Genomic DNA, 19630 nt, shown 5'->3' on the forward strand with positions numbered 1-19630 from the left:
GAGAAAACGATGGAACGAGAGTAACGGGAGTCTGGATGCCACACCAAATTTGATATCACACTTCAATTAATATTTTATGATACCACACTTCACTTGATAATAGTAATTTTGTAGTAGCTACCGTAAATAATTGATAAAACATGAAATAATAATTAATTAAGAACTTGAGAGCAACAAGCAATTCAATAATCAAGAGGGAATTGAAAGAGAATTAGAGCAGAATAAGAGAACAAGTTGTAAGAAAAAAATGAAGAAAAGGGGTGCTATCTATATTTTTTAAAAGGCTAAAAATATATTTTATCAATTATGTGGGGGATATTTTAGTAAGGGTAGACCGAAATGGCTAAAACTGTAAAAAAAAATGGCCATTTTGAATTTGACTGTTGACAACGGTAAAAATTAAAAAAAACTATCAGTAACCGGGCTGGAACCCGGTAAAAATCCATGAACGGGTTACCGGGCTAGCCGGGTTCCGATGCACTCGTAGACAAAAAAAATCTGACCCCGTCCGGCACAACCCCTACCCCTTGCCGAACCGGACTGACCCGTGTTGAACAGGGGTATTAGTGGGCCAGCCCGGCCCGTTTAATACCTGAGTGGCTTTTGTTTCGGAATAATGGTCAAAATTCGAACTCTTGACTTCCACCTGGAAAACTGCATTGCTAAACCAGCGAGCCAATGAAAATCTTTAGTCAAGCGGTCTCATTTCATCTCTATTTAAGTGTTACTTTGTTTTGCATATTATTTTACATACATATTAATTAAAAAAGAAATCATCGACGAAGCGTGTTGTCGGATGTCATCGCTTCAATCAACGTGCTTCCGCCCTTGTCAAAGATCTTTCTTTAATTTGCATTTTCTTTACACTATTCACCGCATATCCAACTTGAAGAAAAAAAACCTTGTTGTAATACCTGATTTTTCTTTAGAGGTTAGAGTCGAAAATTTTAACATTCCTCAGTTCTAATCCCGGTCTCGCACTAGGACGCTTGGGCCAACTTGTGGTAATTACGTGTATTAAATATTTATATTAAATCAATAGATAATGAAATATATTTGTATATCGATATTTCCTGTTTAACTATAGGGTATGTAATATACATTTTTTATTTTAGTAGTGACTTAATTATGGTATATTAATATGATTTAGTATGAACATTATATGCAAGTTATATGTTTTTACTTGATTTGGCCTACTTAACGTAAGACTTTCACGCTAATACACAAATGATTGTAATAATACTGATAGGGGTGTTTGGTAGGAATTAGGAAAATAGTTGTATTAGTTTTGATATTATTAATTCTTTATTTGATAGTGTTTTTAACATATGCATAACTAACACATGTATTAGTTATACATCTTGCTATTCTTTAGGGTTAGACAGACTTGCCCTTTCAATGCCATACTTTTTATTTTAATACATAAATAAGCAAACATTTTTCAAAATCTTTTCAACTTTTGTGGAGGGTATTTTATAAACAGATATATTGTTTTTAAAAATACAATATATATTGTTTTTAATATATCAAATCACACAATTGAAAAATAATAATCTCAACATTACTAATTTCAGTATTATTAATATATCATATTCGTATAATATTTTTATGAAATATTATACAGGGTTTTATGAATTTTATGAAAAATACATTACGAACCGCGTAAAGAATTTATACAATTCATATATATATATATATATATATATATATATATACATACATGGTTTCCTTTTATTATTGCCTTTTTTGCACTAACATCCACCAATTATCTTTTCCTTAAAATTTAAAAATAAAAAAGCCTTTGTACTTTGTTTTCCGCACTTTCTCATCGTCTTCGCCTGTCTTAAAGAATATACTACTTTAGATTTAACGTTTCAGCTCACGTTTCTGCTTGACCAAACCAAAGCTTTAGTCAACCTTCTCTCCCATTTTGTTAAGAATAAATCAAATCAATCCCTCTACTTAAATTTCCAATCTTTGTTTCAATCTCTATCTGGGTTTCTTCTTTTTCCTGATTTTTTCTTTTATCTACCTCAGTTTCAGTTCATCAGCTCTTCTTTTTTGCTAGATCTAATAAATGGGTAATATCTGTTCAAGCAAAAGTAAACCTGAACAGTCAAATGCCAACGGCCACCACGGATCAGGAGGAGTTGGGCCCCATCGAACTGAAATTCAGTACACAAAATCTCCAGGCCCGGAATCTCAATTGCCTGTAAGGCCCCCACCAAGCCCAAAACCAGTTTCTGCACACGGTACAATTCTTGGTAAGCCATATGAAGATGTTAGGGTGCACTATACACTTGGAAAAGAATTGGGTAGGGGTCAATTTGGTGTTACATATTTGTGTACTGAAATATCAACTGGTCAACAATATGCTTGTAAATCAATATCAAAAAAGAAACTTGTTACTAAGGCTGATAAGGATGATATGAGGAGAGAGATTCAAATTATGCAACATTTGAGTGGACAGCCTAATATTGTTGAATTCAAAGGTGCTTATGAGGATAAGGGATCGGTTTATCTTGTGATGGAGTTATGTGGAGGTGGAGAGCTATTTGATAGGATTATTGCAAAGGGGCATTATAGTGAAAGAGCTGCTGCAACAATGTGTAGGGCTATTGTCAATGTTGTGCACGTTTGTAATTTTATGGGCGTGTTACATCGTGATCTCAAGCCTGAAAACTTTTTGCTTTCTGATAAGAGTGAAAATGCTGCTCTAAAGATTACTGATTTTGGGCTCTCAGTATTCATTCAAGAAGGTAAATTTTTGCTTTATAATTGTCCTTTTTTCTTCAAGTCGCTGACCTTTCCATGTAAAGCTAGTGAAGAATCTGTAAGGCTAAAAGCTTGATCTTTAAGTTCAGAAATAGGATTAAACATTTAGCTATAAATGTTAACTTTAGATGTGATCACGTTCACACGTGCACGTATTACTTACAACTATATCAATCTTGTATTATATCCTCCATTCAAGTGCCATATTTGATGTTTCTGTAAGTTAGTGGAAACATTTACATCTCTGATAGCCGGGGAAACATTTAAGGGGATCTTCTTAGTTGGATGTGTATAATCGTCAAGCATCTATGAATGCTCTTCATTGCTGATTAATGTCCTTTTTCACTAGGCACTTGTTGCACTGCATGGTCGGGTGAGAATGTGCAGTGAAAACCTTAGTATTAATAGAAAGAATTTGCTGCCGAATTTAATTGTAAATCGATTTGTAAAACTAAATATTGTACTCCCTCCGTCCCAATTTATGTGACACTCTTTCTTTTTTGGTCGGTCCCAAAATGAATGACACCTTTCTATATTTAGTAATAATTCAACTTTAAATTTCACTTCTTACCCTTAATAAAATGATTTCTAGCCATAAATATTTCTATTGTTTTATTTTAGACCACAAGTTTCAAAAGTCTTCCTTAATTTCTTAAACTTCTTGTCCAGTCAAACACTTTCACGTAAATTGGGACAAAGGGAGTACTGAGTAGTATTTTAGCATGATATGTTGATTATTCTTGAATTACTTCCCTTTAAACTTGGTTTCCTGGAACGTGTCATTTTTACATCATCATGTAGGTGTATTCCCCATGTGGCGCTTGTTCAGCTTCTTTCTCACTCTTGCTTAGGAAGCCAGAATTTTAAACATGGTGTAATCCAAATGTTAAATTGTCTGTAAGTTTGTGAAACCGTAGTTGCATTTCACACACTAGTCGCATACAGATTGCATGTATTAGTAAGCTGATTTCTGATTACTTCAGTTGCGATGAACGCCTTCCCTTTTACAAATATGTTGAAGTACCGAGGCTTAACAGTTTCTTTGTGATTTTCTTATCTTCCTTACTAATGCTAACCTTTCTTCTACCTGCGGCTTTCTTTTCCTTTTGTAAATGGATATAAAATCCCATGCAGGTAAGTTGTACAAGGATATAGTTGGGAGTGCTTACTATGTTGCCCCTGAGGTCTTACAGAGGAGTTACGGCAAGGAAATAGACATTTGGAGTGCAGGTGTTATGCTTTATATACTACTCAGTGGTGTGCCCCCCTTTTGGGCAGGTAAAGTCATCCTCTCGCTTTTTGTTGTCTAAGATAATAACAGATGACAATTTTTGTCACTATCTAGGATTCAAGGACTTATTGTATCTTCGTTTGGTATGCAGAAACCGAAAAGGGTATATTTGATGCCATACTTAAAGGACACATTGACTTCGAAAGTGAACCTTGGCCCTCTGTATCAAGTAGTGCCAAGGACCTAGTACGGAAGATGCTGACTAAAGACCCAAAGAAACGGATTACAGCTGCACAGGTTCTTGGTATATGGCCTTTAAACTATAACTTATTTGATTTTAAGAACGCTAAGGATTTCAGTGCAGAGCCTCCATGTTATAGATTCAGAACTCCTTTCTGACATTACTGCACATATTTGTTTCTTTTAGGAAAAAAGGAATTGCATGTACAGTAGCCTGACCTGTTGCTTTCCATGCTTTTATGTCTTTCCATGCATACTCCCTCCTTTCTAGCAGTTAATCGTAGAAAACAAATTCAAGGCAGCACAAACTCTTTTAAGGCAACGTCACCCCTCCAGTTAGATTATTTTGCTTTATTTCACCCAGGCGGCCTTCCCACTTTCTTTCGCAAAATCTGTACTTTGTTTAGGTGTTTACTTTTATCTTCAGTTATGTTTGGCATCTTGAACTGGATTTGTTATTAAGTAAAGCACAGCTGCACCTTCTTGTTAAAGGAGTTGGACATTGCATAAACACATTCTCTTTCCTGTTTAATTTTCTTACACTGATAGTATAATTTTTTTTTTTTTGCATAAGTAGATTATTTAAAAGATAATTATAAATATTATGCATAATAATAGAATTATTTATCTAAAGAAGAAAACCAATAACTAGAGCGGATATAGTTTGTTTCTTATGGATTCAAAAGCTTTTAATTCTCTTTCCTGTTTAATTTTCTTACACTGATAGTATAATTTTTTTTTTTGCATAAATAGATTATTTAAATGATAGTTATAAATAATTATGCATAAAAATAGAATTAGTTATCTAAAGAAGAAAACCAATAACTAGAGCGGATATAACTTGTTTCTTATGGATTCAATAGCTTTTAATTCTCTTTCCTGCTTACACTAATAGTATGATTTTTTTTTTTTTTTGCATAAATAGATTATTTAAAAGCTAATTACTAATAATTATGCATAATAATAGAATTAGTTATCTAAAGAAGAAAACCAATAACTAGAGCGGATATAGCTTGTTTCTTATTTTATGGGGCCAAAACACAAGGTCTTGCCACCAAAATTAGTTTATATGAAAATCAATCTTTTTCTTGGCCAGCGGTAGTTCTTGCTTACTTTTAAGATGTGCCAACTAATTTTAGTTTGGGGCAGCTTTACGCTCTGTTAAAAGAACCTCTCCCGGCTTCACAAACGCCATCATATATCTGGATCACATGATTTATGTTTGGGACAGGTGATAATACTGTCCTTGCTGCTATCTTTGGGGTTCCTTTGAGATACTTTATTTGTTTATTTTTTATAATGCGGTGTACAGTTAACCTGCATGCCCCTCGGCTTATCCACTAGCAACCTATTACAACCCACAAGTATAAGTGTCTGGTAAGCCTGCCCACCAAGGTTGGGGCAGATGGACTCCCACTGGGTGTTATACCGGGATTTTAAACCTGGAATCTCCATTTTTTGTCCTACTCCTCAACAACTCACCTATGCCATTGGAGACTTCAAATAATAACCAGAGTACTCTATTATTTATATATATAAATCATTAAGTTGTTTTCAGATCCATTTTGTTACCAGTTATATTTATTAGTCATATCATTACGGTAGGAAGGATTACGTCAAAGTTGAGAGACGTGATATCCGTCGCAAACAGCTACAAAATTTGCTTGCAAACTAATTTTAGTCATTTGAATCCAATGCAACCTAGGAGAATTTATTTCGATGAGATAAAATAATTCATTTTGATGGCATTACGTTCCCATTGAATCATTTTCCTGTTAATGAGTAGTACTTTTTTTTTAGTGATATGGTAAATCTTACCTTCCAAATTTTCTTTCTAAAGAGTCAAAAGTGATCCTGTCAAACTCCCATGGTGACACAAACTCCCAATCTCTTGGTTGGAAGGGGAGTGTTCTTGCCACTCGAGCATCCAAACCATTCCTTTCCTGTTAATGAGATTTTTTTTGGGGGTGGGGAAGCACTTGTACTCTCCATCTGCCAAGAATTTTGAAACTTGAAAATATAGAATGACGAGATGTGAAAACATTATCTATTTGCAGCTCAAATTAATAGGGGTAATTTTGCTTGCAGTTTCACCTTTGAAGCTTATTTTTTATTTGACACTGGGAATTCGTTCCCCTTTTTAAAATCCTGTTTCTTAGCTTTAATCATTTCTACGAAAAGACTTCTAACTGTTTTGTGCAGAACAAATATTTCAAAGATCAGAACCCACAACAATTTAGGCATTCATGGGCAAATGTACTCCTTGAGAACATCAAAAAAGACATGTGTTGCCAGTATAATTTGCTATGTCTTTTTCTAACCTTACTGCTGGTGTGTCTAATTGATAGAGCATCCATGGTTGAAGGAAGGTGGTGATGCATCAGACAAACCATTAGAGGGTGCTGTCCTTTCAAGAATGAAGCAATTCAGAGCTATGAACAAGCTCAAGAAACTCGCTTTGAAGGTAATCTTAGAATTTCTCAACTCTGCTTCGTTGGCTTTGTTTTCCTAAAGAAGACAAATGGACCACCTTTTTGCATGTACAAGTTACGTTCATTTTATCTGCCTTAATCTCACTTCGTTGCCTTCCTGTCAAGCAAATTATATGTGAAGAACATGATTAGATTTTAGCATGAGCACCATATCTTTTGTGAATTTGGTATGTCAGCTTTCTTACTCAAACTTGTGTGCATGATCATTTGCTTGAAAAGGATAAAGCTAGTCGACCTTTTTTACATTTTTGTGTTTTTGTGAAAGGTAACAGTAAACCTAGTACACATTCTAGTCAATGTATTTGCTGTGAGTGATATCTTTTGGAATTGGTGAATTTGGTAAGTTGACATGCCAAATGTTTGTATCTATTAGCTGCTTTTTCTCCATGGACAACAAACTTACAGAAAGTCGACAATCATTTGTTTCAATTTAATACATGAACGTTCCACTACTATATCAAATTGAAACTGATCGTGTTTTAATATTCTGCGGGCCCGTGTGTTATCCCTACTTGGGATCCTGTGGTTGCGTGAGTATTCTTCTTCCTTCTGCAAGTAATAACGCATTGCATTGTCTGTCTTTTGGATCAGGTCATTGCCGAGAATCTCTCTGCAGAAGAAATTCACGGGCTCAAAGCAATGTTCCATAATATTGACACTGATAATAGCGGCACTATCACTTATGAAGAACTGAGGAGCGGATTGGCTAAACTTGGGTCAAAGCTCACAGAGGCTGAAGTCAAGCAATTGATGGAAGCTGTAAGGCAGAACAACTCCTAAATGTTACAGTATTAACCATTTCTTTCCTTCACAATTACTGAATATATGCCCGCAACAATATCTCATGTCTTGTAAACTTCAGGCCGATGTGGATGGAAATGGCTCAATTGACTACACTGAATTCATCACCGCCACCATGCATAAGCACAGGCTAGAAAGAGACGAAAATCTATATACTGCATTTCAGTATTTTGATAAAGATGGCAGTGGGTACGTACTGTGTGTATATCTAGTGTAAAAACATGATCAGACCTTTAGAATCCCAAGATCAGTCTTTTTCGTGTTAAAACTGTAGGTTCATCACAAGAGATGAACTCGAAACAGCTATGGAAGAGCATGGAATAGGCGATCCAGCCTGTATAAGGGAAATAATAACTGAAGTGGACACGGACAATGTGAGTTTTCACTGCTTTTCGCTAAATAGTTGGACTCAACCTTGCCACATATATGCTAATTCTGTCAAATTATTTTCAGGATGGAAGAATCAACTATGAGGAATTCTGTGCAATGATGAGAAGTGGAGTCAAACAGCCAGGCAAACTCTTCTAGTTGCACGAGTCTCCATCCACCAGGGAAAATTGCATGAACTACCAGAATTGCAACCATTACTTGTTGGGATGTTTTTATCTTTTCCAGTGGTGAACGTGTACATTAGTACTAATTTTTTTCCATCCAAAAGAGTCTTTGCTGTTCTGACTTCTGAGCGCTCTTTTTCCCCTTGTGTAAACTGCCTTAGTTTGGAGCTTGATTTGACCACTCCTAGTGTATGAAATGATCGTTCAATGGTTGAAGATTTCCCCTCATTTTTTGTTATTGAGTTTGTTTATCCATGATAATTGATATCCATTTTTAATGCATGTACACTTTACTTGCTGGACTCTACAACCTCTCCTTGGGCTCCCTTTGCTCTATGCCAAAGTTTCAATTCAATCACTTGAACAGAGGAAGTTGACCTACCTAATTGCTGGTTTGGGTGCGGACCATTGCATGCTACCCCCTTCCACTAAAATGTGTTTCTCACTCGCCCGCTTTTTGCTAGAATGTATTATGATGAGAATCGAAGCAGTCAGTCTGGTGACTACCTTGTTCTCTAGTATTCTTTGGCTATCTTTCTCTAGTTTTAATAGTTAAAACTAGGTTTCTTTTGTATAATAATTACTAGTATACATACCCGCGATGCGCGGATAATATTCAGAAAATAAACGACAGAAAATAATATAAGTAAAAAAATAGTAGATACATATGATACTTCTTTTAATTAGTTTGTCTTACCAATAAAAAAACTAATTTTACATATTACACTGATTTTAAGATGGAACTCTGTCTATGCAAAAATGAAAAAAAATTTGCAACCGAATAAATAGTTTTTTAAGTAATATACATGTATAAAAAATAAATTATATATTAATGAAATTACAAAAGTATAAATATATTTAGTAGAATTACAACCAAGATGAAGTGCATATTTTATTATCAAGGTGCAAGGTGTATGGGACATTAATAGACGTTTCTTTCTTTCTTTATTCTGTAATCTTTGTCTATTATCCATCTTTCAAATAAACCCCTATTATCCCAATCCCTAAATTGCATGTTTTCTTCCTTCTTTCCTTTTGTCCCTCTCTTCTATGATTAATTGAAAAAAGATTATGCTTCCTATTTGGTAGTCTATAAAGTTTAAAGATATATATTATATTCTTTCTATCTCAAGCACTGAGATATGATTACCTATCAAGACTCTAGTAATTACTCATATTAGATATTTTTAGTGTTGTATAGACACACTAAAGCTTTTTTGATCTCATATGATTCAAGGTTGAATTATTGACAAATAATTATGTGATTTAATAATCGAAACAATTTATGTCTCCAAAAATATGCATTTTTGCTGTATCATCACTCGAAAAAAGATAAAGTAAGCTTACCCACTCAACTGTTTCACCACCGGAAGGCGTCGCAATGTCTTGAACAAAAAGTAACATTTATTTGTTTGGGAAAACTAACTTGTTTACATATGCATAGTAATGCTCGATGCACACCATATTTAGGTAACAATAGTTCTCAGTGATAATTTAGAAAAGAAAAAAAAAGAATAGTTCAAACAGAAAATCAAATAACTGCAAATAAGTAAGTCAAGTATGCAAAGTATTTGGTTAGCTCTTTGATTACACAACAAAGACATGAAATCCTTCCATAGAATTAAGTACCCAATCATCTTGAGTATCTTGTATTTGGTAGGAGAAATACCCACTATCATATTGAAATAATTAAGTCAAGTACGCAAGTGTAAGCGAAGATGATAACCTCATTATCATTATGCAGAATTTCACCTATGCCGCTCTTGCTAGTTCTCTTTATAAAACTTTCATCGGTATCAAGTTTTCAGCTCCCTGAAGCAGGTCTATCCCAAATAATATAACTGTTAATGATATTTTGCCTTAGCATTTCAACATATTCACAAAATCGAGTCCAATGCATGTTGCGGTTTCAGCTAGGGAAAGTAATAACCTAGGTGATATTGATCATCCAACTAATATCTTTCTCCATTGTGAACAGGGAGAACTTCTTGGAGTCACCATACACTACCTTACCTCTGTGCTTCTAAATGATCCCGCAAATTGCCAGAGGAGTAATTCTGAGATTGGCTCAATAATCTTATCCTTACATACTCTAGTTAAGCATTTGTACTGATTCCTTTACCCTATGTATTTCAATAAGTATCAGAATAATGAGTTATAAAATCATCACACAGTAAAATTTAAGTTGTCAAATAACTTCGAATTTTAATTTGAACTGGAAAATAGGAGTACTTGATTTTAACTTATAGTGAAAACATCAATCCAATGATTAAGAGCATTTAGAGCTTTCCCTGAATGATGTGTGGAACATGCCACTGCTACTCCTTCAACTAAGTTAACAACTCGTCCGCTGACTAATGTGCTGCTACGACATTCAGTATCTAAATTTGCATTTATGCAGAGGCTTGATGGGACCAATAAGAGTTCAAGTTCTACACATCGACATTGTATAGAGGAAATCGGCTAAATTTGATTTACAATAACAAGTAATCTTTCATAGAAAGTTTGATATATAGTAACTTAAAATATCCGGTTAAAGGGTTAAAATTGTTTAAATTATCAATATATACAACTTTGATCTATAAAAGATGATTTTGTAAGTGCTAATCATATGATTCAAGGCACTCCATCACTGTTACGACTATAAAGGATATTCCGAACCAATATTACTACGTCATAAGATATCGTGCAAGCTCCAAGTATAACTATTAGTCCCGCCAATATTGCTGTATTTGTAAATAATAATTCTAGGAAATATAAGTTATCGTAATGAAACAGTAATTAATTCGAGCCCACTGAATTCACAGTGTTTCCTTAAGGAATTTAATCCCTCCTAGTACCCAAGGTTATGGATTATTTCCTCCCAGGATAGAACGAATCACACACTGGTGTAGCGGTACTTCAAACCCCAGTGTTTCAGCGAACACAAAGTTCGGTAGCAAATCATACTTACAGTTGCTTTGTTTGAAATTAAAACAATGCAGAACAAAGGAGTAGAAACTCAGAAAATCGTATGGAAATGCTGAGAGGAAGGAGTGCAATGTATAGCCAAAGCGTTTTCAGTTTTTGGTGTTGTGTCTTTCTTCAACAGCTGCTGCACATATTTATAGCAGTCAACTTTGAAGATGAACGACCCTCCACCCTCCATGGTGGAGCATGCACTAGTTTGTTTGTGGAGCAAGCACTTGACCATGGTGGGAAGAGCATTAGGCGGCTGCTATTGCAGCTGGTGGTCAATACACGGATTGGAACATATCCGTTACAAATGCGGATAATCTTACGTTAATATTTACTATTAACAAATAAATTTGGTCCAAAAAATTAATCAATCAATCATTTGACCAAATCCAAATCCGAATCCGAATCCGAATCCGTAGCCGAGCCGAAGCCGACGACGACGGCGCGAGGCTTGCTTTCTTCTTAACTCTTTAAGAGCTACAAGAAGAGCAATTATATATATACCCACCAAAAATCTTTTCCTCTTCCAATATGGGACAATGTCTCATTGTCAAGAGGGGGAACCTTAAAATTTTACTCAAAAAATTTCATTTTTCCTCCATTTCCCATTCACCCTCATTTTAAGACTATTTCATCTTAAATAACAAAAACCTCAAAAATCCCCCACATGAATGGGGAATGACTATATCACGGAAGTATGCATGAAAAAACTGTGTAATTTGCAAGCAAGGATTAATCGCATCTGGATAAGTAGGTTTCCCTTTGAACTTTCCGTAGTGAACTTATGTCGGATATACTCGGTCAATCGGTAGATTTGATATCTTTGAACCGTCGATCTTTGGTGTATACCTAGACAACCATAAGTCACACAATCAACCCTTAACCGTCTTTGGTTCTCATTGTTGTGTTCGTTTCAGCCATGAACACCGCCTGGTTTCATAAGTGCGTAGAGAACTGGCCTTACAAAGTTCTCCTTGAAGCGGCTAACACTTCACACTTACATAGGTGATTCCTAAACTTGTCATCCTTTAGATACACTATTTGATATACCCCGTATCAAATTTAGAAATTATTAAAAAGCCTTAATGCTTTATCCTTGGTACTGAACATTGTCTCATCACGAGAACGGACTAAAATTTTATTTGACAATGTTGAACCGTCATTAATGACTTTGTTTGATCTCCTTGAACCTAGATCTTGGGATCTCCAGTCTTCTAGGTAGAGTTACCGCCACAATGACTTGTTCTCGGCCATAGCCCCATTCCCCTTGATGATTTCTCAACTACTTCTCTAGTTAGGCCTTTTGTAAGTGGATCCGACACATTATCACTTGACTTTACATAGTCAATCGTGATAATTCCTCTAGAGAGTAATTGCCTAACAGTTTTATGTCTTCGTCGTATATGACGAGATTTACCGTTATACATAACGCTCCCAGCCCTTCCAATTGCCGCTTGACTATCACAATGTATGCATATTAGTGCCAACGGTTTGGGCCAAAATGGAATGTCTTCCAAGAAATTCCGGAGCCATTCAGCTTCTTCACCGGCTTTATCTAAGGCTATGAATTCAGCCTCCATTGTAGAGCGGGCAATACATGTTTGTTTGGACGACTTCCAAGATACCGCTCCTCCACCAATAGTGAATACATATCCACTCGTGGACTTAGAATCAGTTGAACCGGTGATCCAATTTGCATCACAGTATCCCTCAATCACCGCAGGAAATTTACTGTAGTGCAAGTCAAAGTTCTAGGTATGTTCTAAATATCCCAAAACTCATTTCATTGCCATCCAATGAAATTGGCCTGGATTGCTCGTATATCGACTCAGTTTACTTATAGCACAAGCTATATCTGGTCGTGTACAATTCATGATATACATTAAGCATCCCAACACACGAGCATAATCCAATTGTGATATGCTTTGGCCTTTATTCTTTGCTAATGCAAGATTCACGTCAATTTGAGTCTTTGCAACTTTAAAGCCCAAGTGCTTGAATATTTCAAGTATTGTCTTAATATAATGAGATTGTGACAATGCCAGACCTTGAGAAGTCTTATGGATCTTAATTCCCAGAATTAAATCAGCAACTCCCAAGTCTTTCATATAAAACTTGCTATTGAGCATACGCTTAGTAGCATTTATGTTGGCAATGTCATTACTCATTATCAGCATATCATCCACATATAGGCAAACAATGACTATGTGATTTGGAATATTTTTAATGTACACACATTTATCACATTCATTTATCTTAAAATCATTTGACAATATTGTTTGGTCAAATTTCGCATGCCATTGTTTGGGTGCTTGTTTTAGTCTGTAAATAGACTTAACAAGTCTACATACCTTATTTTCTTTACCTGGAACCACAAACCCTTCAGGTTGTTCCATGTAAATTTCTTCCTCTAACTCTCCATTTAAGAAAGCCGTCTTAACATCCATTTGATGAATTTCAAGACCATACACTGCAGCTAATGCTATTAACATCCGTATGGACGTAATTCTTGTAACTGGAGAGTACGTATCAAAGTAGTCTAGACCTTCTCGTTGTCTATACCCTTTGACTACGAGCCTTGCCTTGAATTTATCAATAGTTCCATCATCTTTGATTTTTCTCTTAAAAATCCATTTAGAACCCAAAGGTTTATTTCCAGGAGGAAGATCAACCAATTCCCATGTATGGTTATTCAATATGGATTCTATTTCACTATTGACTGCCTCTTTCCAAAACAATGATTCCGAAGAAGTCATAGCTTCTTTAAATGTTTGAGGCTCATTCTCCAATAAGAAAGTCACAAAATCTGGTCCAAATGAAGTAGACGTCCTTTGACGTTTACTGCGTCTTGGATCCTCCTGATTATATGTACTTTCTTTTGTTTCTTCCCGAGATCGTTTAGATCCTTCACCAAACGACTCACATTCCTTTTTATACGGATATATATTTTCAAAGAACTCAGCATTATCTGATTCTATAACCGTATTATTATGAATGTCGGGATTTTCTGATTTATGAACCAGAAATCGATATGCTTTACTATTTGTCGCATATCCTATGAAAACACAATCAACGGTTTTCGGTCCTATCTTTACCCTTTTGGGTTTAGGAACTTGCACTTTTGCCAAACACTCCCACACTTTAAAATAATTCAAGTTGGGCTTCCTTCCTTTCCATTTTTCATATGGAATGGATTGTGTTTTGCTATGGGGCACTCGATTTAATATTCGATTAGCCGTAAGAATGGTTTCCCCCTACAAGTTTTGTGGCAAACCAGAACTTATCAACAACGCGTTCATCATCTCCTTTAATGTGCGATTCTTTCTTTCCGCAATCCCATTAGATTGGGGCATGTAAGGGGCTATTGTTTGATGAATAATTCCATATTCTAAACATATTTCTTCAAAAGGAGATTCATATTCACCACCCCTATCACTTCTTATCATTTTTACTTTCTTGTTAAGTTGCGTTTCAACTTCATTTTTGTATTGCCTGAATGCGTCTATTGCTTCATCTTTACTATTCAGTAAGTAAACATAGCAATATCGAGTACCATCGTCAATAAAAGTTATGAAATACTTCTTTCCACCGCGAGATGGTATTGACTTCATGTCACAAATATCTGTGTGAATTAAGTCTAAAGGATTTGAATTCCTTTCAACTGACTTATAAGGATGTTTAACATACTTAGATTCCACACATGTTTGACATTTTGATTTTTCGCATTCAAACTTAGGCAGTACTTCCAAGTTAATCATTTTTCGCAAGGTTTTATAATTGACATGACCCAAACGTACATGCCATAAATCATTTGACTCAAGTAAGTAAGAAGAAGCTGAAATATTATTATTGTTTTCCACAACCATTACATTCAGATTGAAAAGGCCCTCGGTGAGGTAACCTTTTCCTACAAATATTTCATTCTTACTTATGACAACCTTGTCGGACACAAAAATGCACTTAAAACCGTGCTTAACAAGAAGTCCAGTAGAGACTAAATTCTTTCTCATTTTGGGAACATGAAGGACATTGTTCAAAGTCATGACCTTTACAGAAGTCATTTTCAGAAATATCTTCCCATATCCTTCAACTTTTGCTGTTGAAGCATTTCCCATATGAACTGTCTCTCCGGGTCCAGCAGGAGCATAAGTAGCAAAAGCTTCTCTAACTGCACAAACATGGCGAGTGGCTCCAGAATCAAACCACCACTGTTTAGGATTTCCCACCAAGTTACATTCAGAAAGCATGGCACACAAGTTATCAACATCATCATGCTTTACTACCATGTTTGCTTGACCCTTTTTCTTGTCTTTCTTCGGAGCACGACACTCCGTAGATTTGTGTCCGATTTTCCCACAGTTGTAGCAGTTTCCACTAAACCGCTTCTTGCTTGGGTTGTATTTCGGAACAGAAGCCTTCTTCCTTTTTTTGTTAGCTTCAACAATATTTGCTCCCATTATTGTTGAATTTCCACGGCCTCTCCTTTCAGCAGCTTTATTGTCCTCTTCGATTCTCAACCGAACAATGAGATCTTCAAGGGACATTTCCTTTCGTTTGTGTTTCAAATAATTTTTGAAGTCCTTCCACAACGGAGGCAACTTCTCAATCATTGCTGCTACTTGGAATGCTTCATTGATGACAAGACCTTCAGCAAGTAGATCATGAATAATCACTTGCAATTCCTGGACTTGGGTAATAACAGACTTGCTATCTACCATTTTGTAGTCCAAAAATTTTGCGGCAACGAATTTCTTCATCCCGGCATCTTCAGTTTTATATTTCTTTTCAAGCGCATTCCACAATTCTTTTGACGTCTCCATGCCACTGTATACATTATACAGATTATCATCTAGTCCGCTAAGAATATATTTCTTGCATAAAAAATCAGAATGCTTCCACGCTTCAATCACGACAAAGCATTCATTTTCTGGAGTTTTATCTGGCAGATCAGGAACATCTTTCTTGATGAACTTCTGTAGAAATAACGTAGTTAAGTAGAAGAACATCTTCTGCTGCCAGCGCTTGAAATCAATCCCGAAAAATTTTTCGGGTTTTTTTACCGGTGCCAACGCTGGTGTTCGGCTTGTCGATGCGTTCGCAGTCACCGTCGGAACATCTTGGTTTTCGCTTTCAGTTGTCATTTTTTTTGTAAAAGAATGACACAAACAAACGTTTAATAAATGTTTTCAAATCAGAGTAAAAATCACGTAGATTTTAATCTCCAACAAAATGCCACGAAGGCTTTACTCTCCAAAACGGGAGTACACAAAACCACAAAGGTTTTAGTTTGCAGAATAATAAGAATAACACAAATACAGAAATAAATATTAAATTCCTTAAGGTTGTTAGTCCCGCCAATATTGCTGTATTTGTAAATAATAATTCTGGAAAATATAAGTTATCGTAATAAAACAGTAATTAATTCGAGCCCACTGAATTCACAGTGTTTCCTTAAGGAATTTAATCCCCTCCTAGTACCCAAGGTTATGGATTATTTCCTCCCAGGATAGAACGAATCACACACTGGTGTAGCGGTACTTCAAACCCCAGTGTTTCAGCGAACACAAAGTTCGGTAGCAAATCATACTTACAGTTGCTTTGTTTGAAGTTAAAACAATGCAGAACAAAGGAGTAGAAACTCAGAAAATCGTATGAAAATGCTGAGAGGAAGGAGTGCAATGTATAGCCAAAGCGTTTTTAGTTTTTGGTGTTGTGTCTTTCTTCAACAGCTGCTGCATATATTTATAGCAGTCAGCTTTGAAGATGAACGACCCTCCACCCTCCATGGTGGAGCATGCACTAGCTTGTTTGTGGAGCAAGCACTTGACCATGGTGGGAAGAGCATTAGGCGGCTGCTATTGCAGCTGGTGGTCAATACACGGATTGGAACATATCCGTTACAAATGCGGATAATCTTACGTTAATATTTACTATTAACAAATAAATTTGGTCCAAAAAATTAATCAATCAATCATTTGACCAAATCCGAATCCGAATCCGAATCCGAAGCCGAAGCCGAAGCCGTAGCCGAAGCCGAGCCGAGCGAGCGACGACGACGACGACGCGAGGCTTGCTTTCTTCTTAACTCTTTAAGAGCTACAAGAAGAGCAATTATATATATACCCACCAAAAATCTTTTTCTCTTCCAATATGGGACAATGTCTCATTGTCAAGAGGGGGAACCTTAAAATTTTACTCAATATTTTTTATTTTTCCTCCATTTCCCATTCACCCGCATTTTAAGACTATTTCATCTTAAATAACAAAAACCTCAACAATAACATATGACAAAAATAGGTATACTCCTAGTATCGTGACTTAGTCTGAAAGGATCCAAGAAAATATAATGACATACCAATGTATTTGCAATTGGCCCCTTTTCTTTCACCTGAAAGCACACGCCTTAGTACTTATGTATACGGTCGAAATAGATTTCAGCTTTCGTACGATTGATCAAGGTCGAAATATAATGGATCGAAGAAAGATTTCGTAATATCGAGATGGGTCCCGAAGATGGTACAAACAAGCTTCGGATTCCAGGAATAGGTCAAACACCGAGTTCGAAGTCATCATCGAGCTCGGATCCGGATCGAACTATGATGAGATGATTTCGATCTTAAAGGGCAGAGGCCAACCGGGACCGAGTCCGAATCATCACCTGATCCCGATTCCGTATCAAGCTCTAGAAGCACTACCGACCGGCACCGAGGTCGATCGAGTTCTAGCACACAGACTAGAGCCGTTGCAAACACACTAAGGGAGAGATCTCGGCGGGAATAAGGGAAAAACTGATTTATCATGGAGTCTCCACTATGTATTTTTAATTATATCTAAAGTAGGATCCTCCACTATAAAGAGTATGGCTACATTTCTGTATAAGGCAGTTTTTTGCTTACATTGTAATTCAAGCACCATACTCTCCTATATTCAAGAATTATTCTTTTAAGCTTCATTAATTGATCCATTGTGCTAAGTCTTATAAATCATCCTCTTTCCTACCTTGTTTATTTTGCATTCTCTACAATCCATATTCGATATTTCTGTTTATCCCTACGGTTTGTATCAAGTTATATGATATATCCTTGGAACTAAGTACAAATTCAACTCTATCCGTTTTTCGGGTAAACAACTTCCACATTGTACTCTGTCTCTCCCTTGCAGGTTATGTAAAGTGCAGCAAGGTATACCAAAATCAACTGCAATGATACACGAATATTAGTTATTGTATTTTATGATGAGAAACCTAATGATTCTTTTTATTTTCTTCTTTTAGAGTCAAAAGACAACAACAACTGAAATGTGCTTGAGAATATTCATCTTTTCAAATTTATTCCGCATCAGGCTTTGTAAGTAACGAATGAAAAAGAAGCAAACTTTAGTAACCACAATCTTTAAATATTGAGAAAATAAAATGTTCAAAATAAACAAAATAGAGAATATATTTATTGATCTCATATCAATTGCAGAACATGTTTTGGTTTAAATTTGTTTTAAAGGGGCATCATCATTGTTCTAGAAGAATAGAAAAAAGATTCTTACGTGGGTCAAAAGAGATTATTTTTATCTTTTCAGGTGTAGCGTCAAGGACCGCTCCAGGCCCTGTCCATTTTCATTGCATGATTGATAAATCCAAGTGCAAGCTTATATACATAATACATAAAAAAAAAAATTACTAAGAGGGCCCATTTATTGCAAACCTTCAGAATGGACAATTACTTCTCTCTTCATGCCATAACTTTACAGTGTTTTTGCCATCTTACTTACTATATTTTGTTTGTATACTCCAACTGTAAAAGCTACCCAAGCAGGTTTTCTTCTACTCCTTAGACACACCGAGAGTGCATTGCAGTAAAAATTACAGCAGTTGCTAACATTGATGGCGGGAATCGAAGTAGATAAATAAACAATCTTTTCAGCAGGAACCAATATGCATAATGTTGTGTGGCTATAATTCATGGTTTAGCACATTATCCACCTTGTATTTTTATACGCTTTAATGATAAGGTACATCTTATTTGCGTGTAATAGGGTCCATTTTATGTGTAGGTAAATTGGAGATGAAAGTAGAAGAAAAATGAGACCTACAAGTCGAAAGCGTGCGCGGGAGCAGTGAATGAGAGAACCTGGCGACGCCAGGCTTGAAGCTGGCGTTGCAAGGAAAAGGCCAGGCTTGAAGCTGACGTTAGGCTGGCGACGCAAGGCAAAGGCCAAGCAGAACCAAGCGTTAGGCTGGCGACGCCAGGCCTGGAGCCAAGTTCATCAAACGTTAGGCTGGCGACGCCAGGCCTGGGGCTAGGTCCAATCCGAGCTTTGAAGACTTAATTCTCCGTGGGATTCGACTCCGGACATGTAAACCGAATTATATTTGCAACGACCGCTTAGTCCTTTTTATAAGGTATAGTTGGGCATGATCTAATTTTGGCGCCGTTGCCGGAGAATTAACGGTGTTATTAATTGCGGCTAAAAGAAGTGCTAGAATTCTTAGTGTAGTCAATTTTCTCCATTCTAAATCAAATACATTGAAATTTTAACGTTTGTAGTCTTGGGTGTTACAGGTGTATGCCTAGGAACTCCTCAAG

The 19630-nt window shown here is 36.1% G+C and overlaps 1 protein-coding gene and 1 long non-coding RNA gene across 2 annotated transcripts; both read left to right on the top strand.

Annotated features, from left to right (window-relative positions):
* Nucleotides 1-1763: 1763 nt before the first annotated feature.
* Nucleotides 1764-8331, top strand: LOC104098991 (calcium-dependent protein kinase 2-like). The gene is made up of 8 exons (XM_009605852.4): nt 1764-2759; nt 3910-4053; nt 4158-4310; nt 6595-6710; nt 7330-7497; nt 7601-7728; nt 7814-7913; nt 7993-8331. Exons 1-8 carry the CDS (start codon nt 2078-2080, stop codon nt 8065-8067), a joined length of 1566 nt encoding a protein of 521 aa, XP_009604147.1. The 5' UTR covers nt 1764-2077; the 3' UTR covers nt 8068-8331.
* On the top strand, nt 6776-7082 carry LOC138896486 (uncharacterized). The gene is made up of 2 exons (XR_011409689.1): nt 6776-6905; nt 7004-7082. It is a non-coding gene; the product is annotated as an uncharacterized lncRNA (long non-coding RNA).
* Nucleotides 8332-19630: the final 11299 nt, after the last annotated feature.

This window comes from Nicotiana tomentosiformis, chromosome 7 (genome assembly GCF_000390325.3).
Source record: "Nicotiana tomentosiformis chromosome 7, ASM39032v3, whole genome shotgun sequence".
Classification (NCBI taxonomy): Eukaryota; Viridiplantae; Streptophyta; class Magnoliopsida; order Solanales; family Solanaceae; genus Nicotiana; species Nicotiana tomentosiformis.

Bases quoted from the DNA above. Each gene is read 5' to 3' on its own strand.
- LOC104098991 (XM_009605852.4), top strand. From the start codon at position 2,078: ATGGGTAATATCTGTTCAAGCAAAAGTAAACCTGAACAGTCAAATGCC. The intron at 4,311-6,594 runs GTATATGGCCTT...TCTAATTGATAG, and splicing joins TACAGCTGCACAGGTTCTTG to AGCATCCATGGTTGAAGGAA. The intron at 6,711-7,329 runs GTAATCTTAGAA...CTTTTGGATCAG, and splicing joins TCAAGAAACTCGCTTTGAAG to GTCATTGCCGAGAATCTCTC.